At 41.5% G+C, this 16,993-nt stretch overlaps 2 protein-coding genes across 2 annotated transcripts; one reads left to right on the top strand and one right to left on the bottom strand.

Annotated features, from left to right (window-relative positions):
- Positions 1-3,422: 3,422 nt before the first annotated feature.
- Positions 3,423-6,887, top strand: ocstamp (osteoclast stimulatory transmembrane protein; the record flags this gene model as incomplete). The annotated part of the gene is made up of 3 exons (XM_080732936.1): positions 3,423-3,463; positions 5,328-6,342; positions 6,546-6,887. The coding sequence occupies 3 exons, from the start codon at positions 3,423-3,425 to the stop codon at positions 6,885-6,887; spliced, it is 1,398 nt and encodes a 465-aa protein (XP_080589062.1).
- A 3,426-nt stretch (positions 6,888-10,313) lies between these two features.
- LOC308291666 (uncharacterized protein) lies at positions 10,314-16,876 on the bottom strand. The gene is made up of 5 exons (XM_080733744.1): positions 16,748-16,876; positions 15,337-15,431; positions 14,463-14,582; positions 11,895-11,979; positions 10,314-10,686 (listed from the first exon to the last, which is right to left on the bottom strand). Exons 1-5 carry the CDS (start codon positions 16,868-16,870, stop codon positions 10,618-10,620), a joined length of 492 nt encoding a protein of 163 aa, XP_080589870.1. The 5' UTR covers positions 16,871-16,876; the 3' UTR covers positions 10,314-10,617.
- Between the last annotated feature and the right edge of the window lie 117 nt (positions 16,877-16,993).

The following is a 16,993-nucleotide window of genomic DNA, read 5'->3' as shown; positions in this document are numbered from 1 at the left end:
TAGTTAATAGTAATACTAAATTATTTGTATTCATAAAGCTATCAGCATAGTGCACTTTAGTTGATAACATCGTGTTTATTGATAGACACTAAACTAAACTGCACCCTGGGTCATATAAAGGTTGGAGCTTATGGAAGCTGTTACCTCTTGCCACGCATTGAATGAGCCTATTATACTCGACATATTTTTTTTACATTTTTTATTCTCAAGTATCGAGGAGTTTGCAGTCCCATCTGTGTTCACGTCTCACGCTGTGAGATGTTATGTTTAGCAGAGGGAAGCTTCAGTCCCGATGCTCCAAGAATGCAGAATTTAAAAACATAATGGGGGACCCATTATTGTACTGTGTCTGACTCCATAAAGTCCAACAGGGCAAACATTTTATCCTGCTGTGAGCGGCCACAAATTGACCTGTAGTTGCGAAGAAGTATAGACCTATATATTTTTTCCATTCGAGAATGTGTGTGTGTGTGTGTGTGTGTGTGTGTGTGTGTGTGTGTGTGTGTGTGTGTGTGTGTGTGTGTGTGTGTGTGTGTGTGTGTGCGCGCGCGTGCGTGTGTGTGTGTGCGTGCGTGTGTGCGTGCAGCTGAGCTGACATCTGCTGGCACTAAAAGAACTCACTGTCCTTATACATTATCCTGTATATTGTTGTGTGTTTCAAATGCCTTTGTTCCTTTGTTTTAAATCACTCACAAGGTCAAATCAACTCATTCTTAGTTATTATAAATACCTATATGTATTTTTTGTTGCTATATCATGCTCTGAAGGTTTGTTTTGTCCGAATTAAATGACAATTATTGTCCTACTGTCGTCCAAATTCACGTGTGATTTGTATTGCGTAACATGTTACTTCTAAAATAAACTGAACAGAGTTTGCGTTATTTGTTGTTCATTCATTTGATTAAGAGCGATAGTAATCAGAGATTAGAGTTGACATATATGTAAGTGTGTGTGTGTGTGTGTGTGTGTGTGTGTGTGTGTGTGTGTGTGTGTGTGTGTGTGTGTGTGTGTGTGTGTGTGTGTGTGTGTGTGTGTGTACTGTGTACTGTGTATATTATGAAATGTATATCATTTAGAACCCTTGAATACTACAACTTACATACTGTACATACATATCGTTGCCATCGGGCCTTGTATCTCCATTTTTATGTTTCTTTTGTAAATTATTAACTTACGTCATCATACTTGAGTGTCACATTAAAATGGTGAAAATAGCAGATCCATAAGCCTACAACGCATCACATCTCGATGTGTTGTGAGCATGTAGATCGTCAATTTTCACTATATATATATTTTTTTTCTTTTTTGAAATAACTGTTTAAAAAGAATGGTTTTGGACATTCTCATACAAGTTGCCACCCGGCAGCAATGATATACTTACAAGTCAAACAGTAGCAGCTACTCTTTATTTATTTATTTATTCACCAGCATCTCGTGGTCTCCGACATATATGAGCCCCTTTTGTGACGAAGGACCACGAGGTTGTAAATACCTCGATGTCTGCTTGCTGCTGTAAATTGTCTGAAAGTCCCAAGGTTTGCCACAATGGTTAACTTAATGGTTAACGGAACTCTGTTAGTTAGTGGTGGTGGTGGGGTCAGTGAAGACCAGCTAGGGGCCCTGACTGTCCCAGTTCACATGTTCAACACTAAGTCACCCAACACCAGCATGACCATTTACTTAAAGTGATATTTCACTTTCAAAAAAACGTTTTGTCATTGTATGGTCTAATCAGGCTTTTATGAACACCCTGAACAGATTTTAATTTGCTTCTTTTAGTATTTAGATATTTGATGTAAATGTTACGAGGCCCTCTCCCCATATTTTTCCCGTTATTTTTTTCTGGTGACTCATAATACCCTCCTAATACGCGAGCAGGCCGTGTTTTTTTATAAAGTTTTTCATGTATTTTTAATAATTCTTTGGGATAATAGAACAAATTAAATACAATAATAGAATATTAAAAATAAATTAAAAACGTTATCGAAAAAACACGGCCCGCTCATGTATTAGAAGGGTATTATGAGTCACCAGAAAAAAATAATAATGGGTGTTTGAATCATGGTTAAAATGGGAGTTTGAAGTTACAATGGGTGTGTATGGGGGAGCGGTATGGGGGGGGGGAGGGCCTGATAACATATCTAAAAACTGAATCAAGCAAGCAAATTAAAAACTGTTCAGGGTGTTCATAAAAGCCTTATTAGACCATACAATGATAAAAAGAATTTTTTATCATATCATTTTATCAAAGTAGAATTTCCCCCAGATCAAAACACACCATTATGGGAAGTTTCAGCCCGATTCCCGGATGTTAGGACAGAAAGACACAAACAACTTCCTCTTTTTTTTTTTCTCTCTCTCTTTTTTTAAGATTTGTTTTTGGGGCTTTTATGCCTTTATTGATAGGACTGTAGACTGACAGGAAATGGGGAGAGAGATGGGGAGTGACACGCAGCAAAGGTCGTCAGGATCAGGATTCGAACCCACAACACACTGTCAGGCTCAGGCATCAGAAGCTATGTGGTATGCACCTACTGGACCTCTAGGCCAGTGCAGGACTCCCCAGACACAAACAACTTCAACTATTCATTCAAACCAGAGAGAGTTCCCCAGGGCTCTATACTAGGTCCTCTCCTTTTCCCATCTACTCCAAGGGCCCAATTTTCGTCCATGCCTTACACCCTTATCCCGAAACTCTTTACCGTTTTATTTTGGAAGAAAAAAACGTTTTTAAATATTTCAAATAGCTGATTTATAAGCTCACAACCAGGGGTGAGATGCCATGGGCTCGCGTGAGCCCACACTTATTTTGCTGCACGCACGCGCACCTCATATGCACACTAATTAACAATAAAAACAGCGTGCGCGCATGACATCATGAATTTAGAGGACCCACACTTCTAAAATCCATATCACATCACACCACTGCTCACAACGTGTCGATGTAGATCCGCTATTTGAAGTTTTTAAAATGTTTTTCAAAATCGTAAAAAAAAGGAAAAGAAGTTTAGGGATGTAAGGCATGGACGAAAATATATCTCCCTATCTCTTTACCATAAATCTACAAGTGTCCGGAATAGACACGCCAGAGTTCACGTGGTTAAAGAGAACTCATACAGAAAGTGCAACTCACAAAAAAGAGTGATTAAAAAGGAAACAAAGAGGAAACGATGTAATTCACGTTTCCCTATTTTATCGACCACAAACACCGGCCTACATTCATTGAGCAAACTTATGTGAATGTGTCACGCCTGTCCTTAAGATTGTTTGTGTGTCGACATGATGATGACATTATGACTTTCCACTTGGGAACACAAGTGGCCTGACACGAATATCAATATGACTGTTGCTGCTTCCCTTTTAGCGTCCTCATATATTCTAGAGCATGTTCATCTGAATCATCTCTAAACCCTGCAAACAGAATGAAGTTCCTTACCTCTCTAAACTCTGTCAACCCTCTCAGGTAAGAAATATTAACACTTCATTATTTTTGATGTTTTTATTTCACTTTTGATTGAGGGAGTCCGGCTTTGTTTCATGATATCCTGATATCCTGAATTCATATTTTTGGGGTATACTTTATTTTTCCTGGCACCGCTCGACATGCTGTCAAGGTTGTAATATAATTTGTCATACATATCGTCACTGTCTGGCCAAAACCTCTTAACTCCATTTTTGAGGTTTTAGATTTTTTGGCATAAATCAGGGCTATATTGAACACCCTTTACAGCTGAGTGTTGATTAAAATAATATTGAACCAATAGAAAGTAGTAAAAAGTGCTTGGGACAAAACCTCCTAACTCCACACTTCCTGCCAAACCAGCTAACTCCACCCGATTGGCCGTCTCTTTTTTCATAAATATGTGCTATTGGAACACCCTTTACGTCTGTGTGTTGGTTAAACTAATATTGAACCAATGAAAAGTAGTAAAAAGCCCTCCACTTGAGCTCATTATCCCGAAAAGAGATATACAGTATGTTAAAGATAATAATAATAATGGAACAACGTTGGTTTTACAAAAGACTTCCATTGTTCTATGCAAGCCTTTGCCATTATTGATGCATTCACGTCTCAATAGTGTCAAAATTATGAGGACAATTAGAATTTTATAATAAAAATGACATATAACATTCTGAAATGGCTTTGTGCTTCTTCATCATAGCATAAAATCAAACTAAATCTGTAAAGAAAGTGGGTGACGGTTATTGCAAAGTGCATGCTCTTCACCAGAGCAAAATCGATTGATTTTACAAATGTGAAGATTTGCACTTTATCTGGTACTCCTCTTGAAAGAGTCCAACTTTATAAATATCTGGGAATAAAACATTGCAGGCAAAACTTGGTCTACTTTATAGACAAAGCTTGTTTCCCCTTATTTTGCCGAAAGAGGATCATAGAGGATGTCCTACTTTCGGTCTTTGACTATGGGGCCATCATGCTGCTGCTACCACCCTTAAGCCCCTAGATGCCTCTACCACTCTGCCCTAAGGTTCAGCACAGGTGGTGACCCATATAATACCCACCATTGCACTTTAGTTGGTTGCAAGCACGTGCACACATACCGGTATACATCAAAGGGGTCTTGAGCCCCTGCCCTTTATATCCGTCTGTAAAAAGTGCCCTCTCCTGACCATGAATGTAGCATTTACTATGGTGAAGTAAATGGCATGCCATACCTGAAGCAGCATTCAAGAGAATTGGTCCAAACTCTCCTGAACTTGAATGCAGCATCTTATGTTGAAAGAATTGCCCTCTCTGTGTAGAAATCCATGCTGTACATCACATCTCCAGTATTGACTTTTATGCTAGTTTAGTGTGGAATCAAGCACCGAAAATAGCCGACCTCCAAGCTCACAACGCGTCGCAGCGTTCCACTATTATTTCCCATGGCCTACACCAACCTAGGCAAAACAGCATTTGGCTTTGCCCCTTTTAGCTGGAATGAGCAACAAAACTAGAATCCTTTATTTCATTGAGACAATTTAAAAACTTGCATTCTAATCTTGTTTTAAATTGTCATTGTTTTAATTAAGGTGTATCTGTGTAATTGTTTTCTTACTGTTCTTTGCTTGTTTTTACAAAACATTACATGACTTGTTTTATCTTTATCTTATTTTATTATTGTAGTTGGTAGTAGGTTGAATTAATGAATGAATGCATCATCAGACTGTATGTGCCCAAAACAATTCAGATCAATTACTTATTTTTTTGTCTGTAAAATGTGTAAATGCAACCAAAAGTAGTTTTACTGGTCCATGTGGTTACATTTATTACACAAATCAACACTTGGTAATTTACAGCATAGACTCCAACTTTCTTCCTGCAGGAAGGGTCATCCTTGCAGAGAGGTCCTACAGTCCACCATGTTTCATCTCTGGGACGTGTACTCTGCTCCCCGCCCAGCACGGGGCAGACAGGTGCTCACCCTGCTGTCCCTGTGTCTCGTGGTTGCCGTGGTGACCGGAGGCCTCCTCTACCACTGGCTGTGCATCACCCTGATGTACAACCGTGAGATGTCCGCCTGGACTGCCAGCTTCTACGGCGTGTGCACATTCCTGTGCACGTTCCTCTGTCACCCCCTGCGCTGCGTCCTCGCCCTGACGCTGCCGACCGCCTGCACGGCGCATGGGCGCAAACTCATCGTCTCCGCCGCCGTGATGATCCTGGTGCTCAACGTCATCCCGAACATTGCGCAGAACTTCGGGGCCGTCGCGCACGTCCTGAAGTGCAGCTCGGAGGGGTTCGCCAAGACCCTGTTGAACTCGGATGAACTCGCCAGAGCAAAGAAGGACCTTGTGGATGAGGCCAAAAAAATGACCAGCTTTAACTCGCACATTGTTACTAGCTTGACGAAGTTTGATGTTGATTACACACATATTAACATGTCAAAGGTCAAAGAGTCGTTTAAGGAGATGAGTGGGCGGATAGAGAGGGATATTTCATATGGCAGGAGTCTCTTAAATGTTTACAAGCTGCTGTCCAACCGCATCCTAGCGGCCATTTTTGTTTTTCTTCTGATCGTCAAATCGGCGAGCTATTTGAAATCTTATTTGACATCGGTGCGTTTTGATAACGCCAACCTTTCAAAAGATCTATTACGACAATTTGGTGACGGTAGAACCAAGATATCAGCCGACAACAAGACTCGTTTGACGAGTTGTAAAACAACAAGTGAGGAATGTTCCCGATGTGTCATTTCACTTGCTCTGGTAACTCTATATTTCATTGCGATCAGCCTCATAATTGCCTTGGATCATTTTGTGTATTACATCGTCCAGATGAGTGTTTCCTGGCTTTCGGATTTCCCACCGACGTCTGAAGGATTCAGTGTCGACTTTAAGGTAAGAAAACTGATTGTGTGCTAATGATTCATCTGATTCATCTGATGAATCTGATTCACCTGGTTATCTGATACACCTGAATATCTGATTCTCTGATACATGTGATTCACACATGCAGGACATTGAGTACAGAAGCAGCCCGCATTGAACGAAAGTATCATTCCAGTGTTCTTCATGTGCCCTCATGTATTTTTTTCTGATAGGTGGAGTTGTTTGTTCCAATTCTTTGTATCGTGCCAGCATGGTGTGGGACAAAGCAGCTGACAAACTTCCACCAGGACTATAAGTGGACCTTCAGCCCCGAGCTGTCTCGCTGTGATGTCAAGATGTCAGAGCCACGCCCGGGTGTGAGACGCCTGCTGGTTTTTCTATGGTTGATGAGCTACTGCTTGGTGTTCCTGGAGGTCTACGCCAGGCGAATACGCACTAAAGTGTCTGCATCCTTCTTCAAACAGCAAGAACAGAAGAGAGTTGACTTCCTGTTGCAGAAAATGCGAGCAAAGCACAAGTCATTTGACCCCCTAAAACGACTTAAGTCGTGTTAGCTAAAATCCAATGCTGGATGGTGCTGTTCACTTGCCTATGATCAGCATTTTTTCGGGGGCACGTCACCCGATGACATCATGATGTAATGGACACCAAAAAAGAAAAACACAAACGTTAGTTTGTATGTGAAGAGTGCCTGGGGGCATGGTGCATTTTTAATGGACGGTCGCGGTCGGAAAATGAATATTTTCTGATTCTAGGATACCCGTGGCCGTCTTTTAAATGCTCCCGCGCACGGATCCGCACAGCAGAGAATATTCAGCGATTTTTTTCCCAAAGGAAATCTGAAAAAAAAAAAAAAACACTCCAAATCCCGGCAGTCAATGTGTGGTAATTCTACAGTTGAGCTTTTAGCCCTCGACTTTGAATCATGACTTCCAGCACCTATTGTCATGGCCCGCTCCTCGACCTTTAGGCTAATTAATAATAATCCTTATTGTCTCTGAAGGGATATTTGTCAAAACAACATTACAAAGACAAATCATGAGGTCCCCACTGTAACATAGAAAATCATCCTATCAAAAAAAATAAAAAAAATAACCTTTTGCCACTTCTTATTTTGTTGTTCCTGTGCTTCCTGTTTGCCTGTCACTTGATTATTGTTAACCCTAGTTACCTGTGTCCTGTTTGCCCCAGCATATTCATGTGTTGATTGTGTTTTGAGTTCACCTGTGTCTAGTTAGATTTATGTCTAGATACACAGTACATGCCTGCTTGTTTTGAAGAGGGTCTGACACTTTGTCATCTTAGTGTCAGTGTAGTGTGTATAGGTTGTGAGCCTTTTGGAAAGGTCCGGTTCAACTACAAAATGACGTCACTCGCATCTTCTGAAAAGCATTACCCCAAATTAGAGCTCGGAAAGCTGCACGTCGGAAAGTCTCTGACGAAAATTTTAGTGGTCGGAGACAGTATGGACAGGCCATTATAAGAAAATCAAAATACAGCCCTTTGAGTTGAAACTTGAGGTTGTCTGCTCATCCTGCATTGTTTTTAGTTTTTTTTTTTTTTTGAAAATCAATCCCTCCTAGTGGGCCCCAGACAATTATGTTTATGTGTTCTTTCATAATGTTGCTGATGTCTGAGATGGGTGGGTATTTGGGTACCTTCAGGATGCTCAGTGACATCATAGAAAGTAGGTGTGTTTCCCTGCCCCATCCCTGTTTTTCCTACAGGCACTGGCAGGTGTTCGTTCGGGTGAATTCCACCAAGCGTTAGTGATAGAGGGTAAATGAAAATATCCCATAGATAGGCCTACTCCCAATTAGACCTGCCTTCACTGGACCATTCTCAGAATTTCTCACATGAATGGGTGAGAAGTTCCCAGCTCCTTTATTCTTTCTTCTTCTTTTTAACAATACACATATCTGTTGAAATATTATAGAAGAGTGTCTCAAATTGCCAGTTATTATTGTACTATATTAAAGAGGTTGAATCTACCACTACCACCTGGTTCTAAATACCCTTACCGGTATTCCAATGTCTGAGTGCCTTGCCTATTAACCAGCAACATAGCCAACACATACTGTATATTTGTCAGTTTAATTCAAAGCAACAGGAAGGAAACTAACATCTATTTTATAGACTTGATGTCAGTACAATATGTGTCCACTAGATGGAACCTCTGACCTTGGATAGGATACCACAACATGGTGCTGCAGGGGAGAGTGTTTTCTGCTGGTGTTTCAGTCCGAGTGTATCAAAGGGTGTGTTCGGAAATGCGCACTGGGTGTGTGCTCAGTGTAGTGAGTGCCTAAACCCAACCCTAAACCTAAACTCAGTAAAACTATGCCTAAACCCAACCCTAACCCTAACCTCAGTAAAACCATGCCTAAAACTAACCCTAACCCTAACCAGACCCAGTGCGCATTTCCGAACGCACCCTTTGATACACTCAGACTGAAACACCAGCAGAAAACACTCTCCCGGTGCTGCAGTGGAACACTTTCTCTGAGTAAGCAAGCAGGCTTTATTCTGAAATTTTTGAATAGCACTAATGACCATTTTACAAAAGAATATCCAACACCTCAACATTCTAAACAATTTACCACAAAATTCAATGATTTTTAAATGGTTAAAGGACAACTTCAGCCATTTTTAGATATTTCTGGGCTTTTTGCCTTCATTGAAAATACAATAGGTAGACAGGAAACAGGGAGAGAGAGAGATGGGGCGTGACCATAGACATAGAAAGGTAGACGCCTCCTTCAGCTAGGGGGCGTATGCATTGAGCAACTAAGGGAATCTTCATCGCTTCCGTGTTCATTGCTTCCAATCAGAGGCAGGTGGGGGCTGGTCTTTACATATTATGCAGCCTGTAAGAACAGCTGAGCCGCGCAACATCGGATACCTTTTGAAATGATGTTGCCTTGGTTTCATCTGGAGAAGTACATGGGGGTCCATTGTCAAACAAAATAAACATTATAACGAAATGGAGACGCAGGAGGGATAAAGCTGCCCTTAGCGTCTTCTTGCATATCCGGCTAAACTGAGCAGCCAAACAGAAGTCGGTCCCTGATTGGCTGAAGGGGTTGTCTGTCAACGCGATTACTGCCGCCCATGCTCCCGCCCAGTCCAATCCTTTAGACAGTGAATGGAGCCAGACTCTTCCTTGCATTCAAATGAAGGCAGGAAGAGTCTGGTTTACGAGGCTAGAACAGGCCCATGGTGTGGACCAGCATGGTGACCAGGCCGCACAGCACGTCTTGCATTGATTTAACTTTATGTGGACTTTCTAGAAATAATTTACATACATTCTATAGAAGACAATGTCACATGTTGCTTAATACTGGTTGCCCTCACATGTTTGACATTGGAAAAGGTCAAACTCATGTTTTACAATATTATAATAATTTATATCTGTAACTACAGTAACTACAGTAGGCCTAACTAAAAAGAGACGAATCAGGGACCCCTTAGCTGAGAGAGAGAGAGAGAGAGAGAGAGAGAGAGAGAGAGAGAGAGAGAGAGAGAGAGAGAGATGAAGCAGGGACCCCTTAGCTGAGAGAGAGATGAAGCAGGGACCCCTTAGCTGAGAGAGAGATGAGCAGGGACCCCTTAGCTGAGAGAGATGAAACAGGGACCCCTTAGCTGAGAGAAATGAAGCAGGGACCCCTTAGCTGAGAGAGATGAAGCAGGGACCCCTTAACAGAGAGAGATGAAGCAGGGACCCCTTAGCTGAAATAGATGAAGCAGGGACCCCTTAGCTGAGAGAGAGATGAAGCAGGGACCCCTTAGCTGAGAGAGATGAAGCAGGGACCACTAAGCTGAGAGAGATGAAGCAGGTACCCCTTAGCTAAGTGAGATGAAGCAGGGACCCCTTAACAGAGAGAGAGAGATGAACCAGGCACCCCTTCTTCTTTGATTTCTTCATGAAATTATTAGTAATGCTTTGAAAATGTTTTGAAATAATAATGAAAAACGAAATCTAGGAAACAAACATTACCCAGTGTTTATTTTTAAATAGACGCTTACAAGTCTGTAACTCTGACAGTGAGCCTACAGTGTGCCTACAGCTCGCTAAGTGTGTGCAACCTTGGGTAGCATTAGCATTTTTAGCATTAGCATGGGTGTTCAGTGTGTTCAGGGTGTTCAGGGTCTCCAAGGTGTTCAGGGTGTCCAGGGTGATCAGGTTCAGTGTGTTCAGGTTCAGGGTGTTCAGGTTCAGGGTGTTCAGGGTGTCCAAGGTGTTCAGGGTGTTCAGGGTGTCCACGGTGTTCAGGTTCAGTGTGTTCAGGGTGAGGGTTTGGTCCAAGGTGCTTTGGCCAAAGTGTCCAAGATCTGACTGAGAGCATTCTCCACCTAGTGGACACAAACAGTAAGACAGCCATGAATGGCAACGTTTAAATTATAAAACTCTTTGACAGAATGGAGACCAACATGTGTAGTAAACTGTTGAGGAGTCATCACAGTAGAACACGATGAGTCATCACATTAGAACACGATGAGTCATCACATCAGAACATGATGAGTCATCACATTAGAACATGATGAGTCATCACATCAGAACATGAATGAGTCATCACATTTGAACATGATGAGTCATCACATCAGAACATGATGAGTCATCACATTAGAACTAGGGTTGACCAATATTATAGATACGGCAATACATCGCGATAGTTTGTCGCAATTCTGTATCGATTCTTCAGGCCGCACTATCGCAATACTTTTGGAGAAAAAAAAAGAACATAACATACACTTGTTATCAATCTAAGGATAGCATTTTTTGGTCCCTTTATAGAGTTTAAAACGACCAATTCCACTGGAGCTAGCGTTAGCCATTAGCAGCACTGTGGAAGGGAAGGGTGTTGCCAAATTCTTCGTTTTGCGAGAGAAACAAGCAAACAGGTATATAAGACAACTTTGGCAGCCACTAACACATTTCTTGACTCTCTCTTCTCCTAAATTAAATAGGCCTATTATTGATTCTGCTTTTAAAGAAATATGCTATTAACCAAAATATGCTATTAACCAAGTAACCAGAAATGTTATTGAATATACTTGAAAGAGAGTGACATGGTTTGTTTTTTTGCCTTGAAAATAATGAAGGGCAATATTGCCATAGGCTACTGTCTGAATGGGAAAGTTTTTTTTTTCTTCATTAGGAGGAATTTCCAATGTTCAATTAATTCAATAATTGAAAATGGTTTTGACTCAATTTGTCCATTTGTCCTGTATGTATTTATTTTAAGCTCTACAAAAAAATCAAATACTTTTGAATTTCGCAATATATCGCAATACTATCGCAATACTATCGTATCGCAAAGATTTGCAATATATCATGATACTATTGCATCGTGGCCCAAGTAGAGTGATACGTATTGCATCGCAAGATTCTTGCCAATATCCACCCCTAATTAGAACATGATTAGTCACCACATTAGAAAATGATGAGTCATCACATTTTAGAACATGATGACTCATCACAGAACAAACATTAATGTTTATCTGTAGAACAGACCCTGGGGATGGAAGAGATTTAAATAAACATACGGTATGCATATTACCTTGCTCTCCAAAGAGGCTTTGGTTTCATTCAGTTTAGTCAGTTGTTTCAGCTGATTCTGTTGTTGCTTCTCCATTCTGTCCACTCTGACAAAACACACACACACACGCACACACACGCACACGCACACACACATATATATAAGAATATACATAACAACTGTGTGTGACCTGATAATCGATACATTGTCTCACGAGATGATGATTAAACAAGTTAAGTCATATAACTGTTACACGCATGCACACGCACACACACAGTTCAGTGCAATGTATTGGATTCAAGATTCAAGATTGAACTAGAAGCAGTGCTCTTGCGAGCACAGGTCTCCACCAGGCCAGGTGGGTAGTGGTGGCGCTAACCCTGTAAGACCCGGATTAATTTCTAATTGCAAAAAAAATAAATAAAAAAAATCTACCTTTCAGATGGTGTTGTATGAGTATTTTGTAGAGGAAAATGTAATGTTAAAAAAAAACCTTATGTTTTAGCGTTGCGTGCATATTTAATGCAGGGGGAGGGAACATTATTTAAATCAACCTGCGCTATGCGTCCAGTGCTGTTATGATGGTCGATTTTATAAAAAATAAGGCATACCGTTTAGACGTGCTTTGATCACCTTTTATGCGCTAAATGACTGTGAAGCCTTGCTGCTTCACAATCACACAAGAAACAGCAGATACAGCCACATGTCTTCATTCTGGTCTGATTAGAACAAAACAAAAAATCCATTCCGTCTTCTGTACCAGTCGTGGCTCCCCTATGAAAGATATCACGCTAATATGGGACTTCGGGGATTTTCGCCTGCTGTTATTTGTGCACAGTAGACTAGACCCATCTCTGGTGTCGGCATGGAAAGCAAATTCACAGGAGCATGGATGTATATTTTAGGGATGCGGTATCAGTACTCGTGGTATCGGTACTCGCCCCGATACCGGCCTATTTTGCGGTATCGGTACTCGTCAGATACTGCTCACAAAGCGCCCGAGTACCCTGTGTGTTCCGCCACTTCGCCTTTCTCTCTCTCTCTTAAAGTATCAAAAGTAAAAATACAAAATGTTTGAGCATAGCAGATCTAGAAGATCATGCACAGTACAGGAATTTCCATGGGCTAAACCTGAAAAAAAAGTGAAATGTGTGGCAGTTGTGCCATGTTCTGGGAAAGCAATGCAATTTATACAGCCAGAAAGTGAGGAACATCTGATAAAATAATAATAATAATAATAATAAAAAAACATAATTTAAAGACATTTTGTATTATTAATTGTACTCGTATCTGTACTCGGTATCGGCGAGTACTCAAAATGAAGTACTCGTACTTGTACTCGGTCAGCAAAAAAGTGGTATCGGGACATCCCTAGTATATTTAGATACTTTTGTATTGTTACGCCAACGCTGGGAGAAGGACGGGAGACCAGGGAGGGGCTGACGTGTGAAAAATTACGCACCGACAGAGGACCTCTAGACCAGCTGGTCGGAAAAGGGGGGGGGGGGGGGGGGCATCTGGGGGACCTCCATCTAACTATCGATCCCTACGGAAATATCCGCTGGAAGCGTGGACTTACGCACAGTGGTGCTTTGGGATTTTTTTTCCCGGGCGGACGGTCATTTATTGACGTCACGTGCACGCGCGTGCACACGCCTCTAGAGGCTATTTAGATAGAAAGGATGTCAGCAGATCTAATGGTGGGAAAACAATAGTTTTCTAGTCTTAATTACATTTGCATTGTTACTTAAGATTTTATGTTCTACTTTCTTTAAATTCATTTAGAAAATACAGCACTGCAGTAGGATAGAGAAACAAAGTTTGCCTTGAACGAATCTCAAACACTAAATACCACAGTAATATGGAGCCATGTATGAGGACACAGCACACACATCGACACATGCACATGCAGTCACAGCTGGAAACCTAAGTAGGCTATATATCCATATGAATAGAGGCTTGAGGACGCTCACACATTCACCACTAGAAACCTGTTATGCATAGTAGTAGCCACTGATTAAAGTATTGCTTGTAGTTATCGCGGATTCGCGGGGTGGGGTGTTGTCGCGGCTCTCGCGGGGGGGTATGCACGCGTTTACACGGTCGTGCACCATTCGGTGCCGTCCGTGCGAGTGCATGTGGGGAAATATTTCCGGCCACACGGCGTCCGGCCCCGTCCGGCCCCCAAAGCACTACTGCTTACGCAACAAAGTTAATACTGTAGAGACAATATTGTACTACTGCATATTGAAACTCTTTCCCAGAACCATACAAAGAACCATTCGAAGGCGAGACTGAAGTTTCATGCATACCAACAAACGCAAATTAATTAACTGTCTCAGTTGTGATCACATTTCATAGAAATGTTAGCATAGTGTGCATTTTTCTATTCTTCTTCTTTCCGTTTTTCCCTCTCTCTCTCGTCGCCAGAGCTCCTGATTTAGCTGATTTCACTTTGTGTGTGTGTAAGTGTGTGTGTGTGTGTGTGTGTGTGTGTGTGTGTGTGTGTGTGTGTGTGTGTGTGTGTGTGTGTGTGTGTGTGTGTGTGTGTGTGTGTTAATGATTGAAATGAAGTCATTATCATCTTACCTGTCAGTCATCTGCTGAATCTTCTGGTCAAAGGTTTCTGTCATCTGTTTCAGTATCCTGGACACTGTGTCCACTGTGACCACTCTGTCCACTGTCACCTGTTTCAGCACTTTGCCCACTCTGTCAACGCACGCACGCACGCACGCACGCACGCACGCACGCACGCAAACACACGCGCACGCACGCACACACGCACGCAAACACACGCGCGCACACACACACACACACACACACACACACACACACACACACACACACACACACACACACACACACACACACACACACACACACACACACACACACACACACACCATAACATTTCAGTGGTTTAGGTTTAGGACACAGTCAAATTAAACTCCAGTACTTGATTATAAATACTCCTAGTCATATATTCCTACAATTACAAGATAAAGTTACTTGAGTTGAAGTAATGGAGTCGGGGGAAAAAATGGTATTCAAAAGTACATGCTTTAAAAAAAACATGCTTCTTCTGTATTCAAATTACAAAGTAAATTTGGTTTTATATCAGTGCATTGCTGTATTGAATATTTGAAAGAAATATTTGGAAGAAAAATATATACGTATAAAAAAAGAATTCCAGAGCTTTTCAGCAAGTATCAATAATAGAGAAAATAATAGATCTACAGTACATGCTCACACAATGTGTTGTGACAATCTACAATGTTCACTATATTTGAAGGGCATGCATGCATGCATACTGTAATTTCTCCTTTCCTGGAAATGTAGTGGAGTCAAAAGTGCAATATTTATTTGTACTGCAATGAAAGTATGCAACATTATAAATACTCAGTAAATTACAGTACAGTAAATGTACTTCATTAGTGTCCACCTCTGGTCATTATCATCTTACTTGTCAGAAATCAGCTTAAACCTCTCAGAGTCACTGCTTCTCTCAGTTTCACTCTGGGCTGTGAGGAAGTTCTGCTTCTGCTTGGTCTCCCAGATCTAGTGTATGAAGATTGAGGATGTTATGAACACGATCTACATCTGCAAGTGATATTTTATCTCACCATATTCCCCTGCCTGCCGAACAAGTGACCCAACTAGCATTAACTAGTGACCCAACTAGTAGGAATAAAACACATTTAATAAATATAACATATTACTCTGAGTGATTTCCAAAGAGCCAAACCATAATAAACTCCAGCAAACAACAAGCAAAGAGTTGAAATAAATGGAGTGTAAGGAAAATGAATACGTGCTACAAAGTAACTATAGCAGGTGAACAGCAAACCTATCATCTGACTGAACAACAAACCATCTAGCATAGGTTACTTAGTACAAGCCAATGTAGCCCCCACAGTTAGTACCAGCCATGCGACAACAGCCCTGCTAATCAGGCTCAGCCCTATTAGCACGACTGGTTGTTCGTTGGACTGGCGAGTGGGAGTCCCGGGTTCAATCCCCGCTTCCGTGCATCACTAGACCAACAAGCAACACCATACTGTACATACACATACATCAAAAACACAATTCAAATGAATAAATTAGACAGTCAAATACATAAATATCATCAGCAACCAAGGAAGTTATAAGTAGCCTACAGATACATCATCATCTGCAGCAGCAGCTTCCACATTACAGGATGAAATGCCAGTGACTGCATTTTTATTTTAACATTAGTTCCTTTTTCTACATTCCCTGAGATATTTAAAGGTTACAAAAGCACCGTTTTCAGATGAAAAATGTTTATTGTCCAAAATGATGTCAGTTGCATTTCAGGAAAGAAAAATCAAACCTCGGTTCGAAGTGGAGCGGTGAATTTGAGCAGCTGTACCCTATGTGAGTGAGTGAGTGAGTAAACTGTGCCTGTGAGTGAGTGGTGAGTGTGCCTGGCCTGCACAAAACAGCGCCCCTCCTTTAACTAGTGTGTTGTGTGTGGCCACTCAAGGTATTGCCAGGCTACGGACATGGCCAGCCAGCCACCCACCCAGCCAGCCAGCCACCCAGCCACCCAGCCACCCACATACCCACGGACATACCTGTCTATTGGGAGCGCTTTCACCGCTCCAAAAATGAAATAAATAAAATACTACTATTCTTTGTGGAATTATTACTGACTTTTATTATTCTTTTTCTCTCCTTCCCAGTTTCCCGGTTCTCGTGCTGGATTGTACCAGCGGCTGAGTCGTAACAACCAGCTCACTACACGTTGCAATGCTGTGCGTTATGAGCTTGCAGGTTAGCTATTTGTGCTACCTATGTGTGACACTAGTATGGTGAAGTAGGACATTACCTTATTATTCACATTATGTTCTTACCTGGAATGGGGACTGGATGATTCTCATAACGTGTTCACAATGACGGCCCTCAGACTGACAGTCAGAGCACTGGTCATGGTCAGGACACACTGTACACCTATACCTGGTCCGCCCGATATCCATCCCACATTCGTCACATTGCACACCAGGGTGCTGGAAGTTAGGATCTGGCAAAAAAAACAATAGAAATGTATTAGTATGAATTGTGTATAAAACTAGAAAACATGCTTCACGGAGCACAGGTCT

The sequence above is a fragment of the Nannobrachium achirus genome (assembly GCF_963921795.1).
Source record: "Nannobrachium achirus genome assembly, chromosome: 9".
Lineage (NCBI taxonomy): Eukaryota > Metazoa > Chordata > Actinopteri > Myctophiformes > Myctophidae > Nannobrachium > Nannobrachium achirus.
This window is presented reverse-complemented; position numbering and strand designations above follow the sequence as displayed.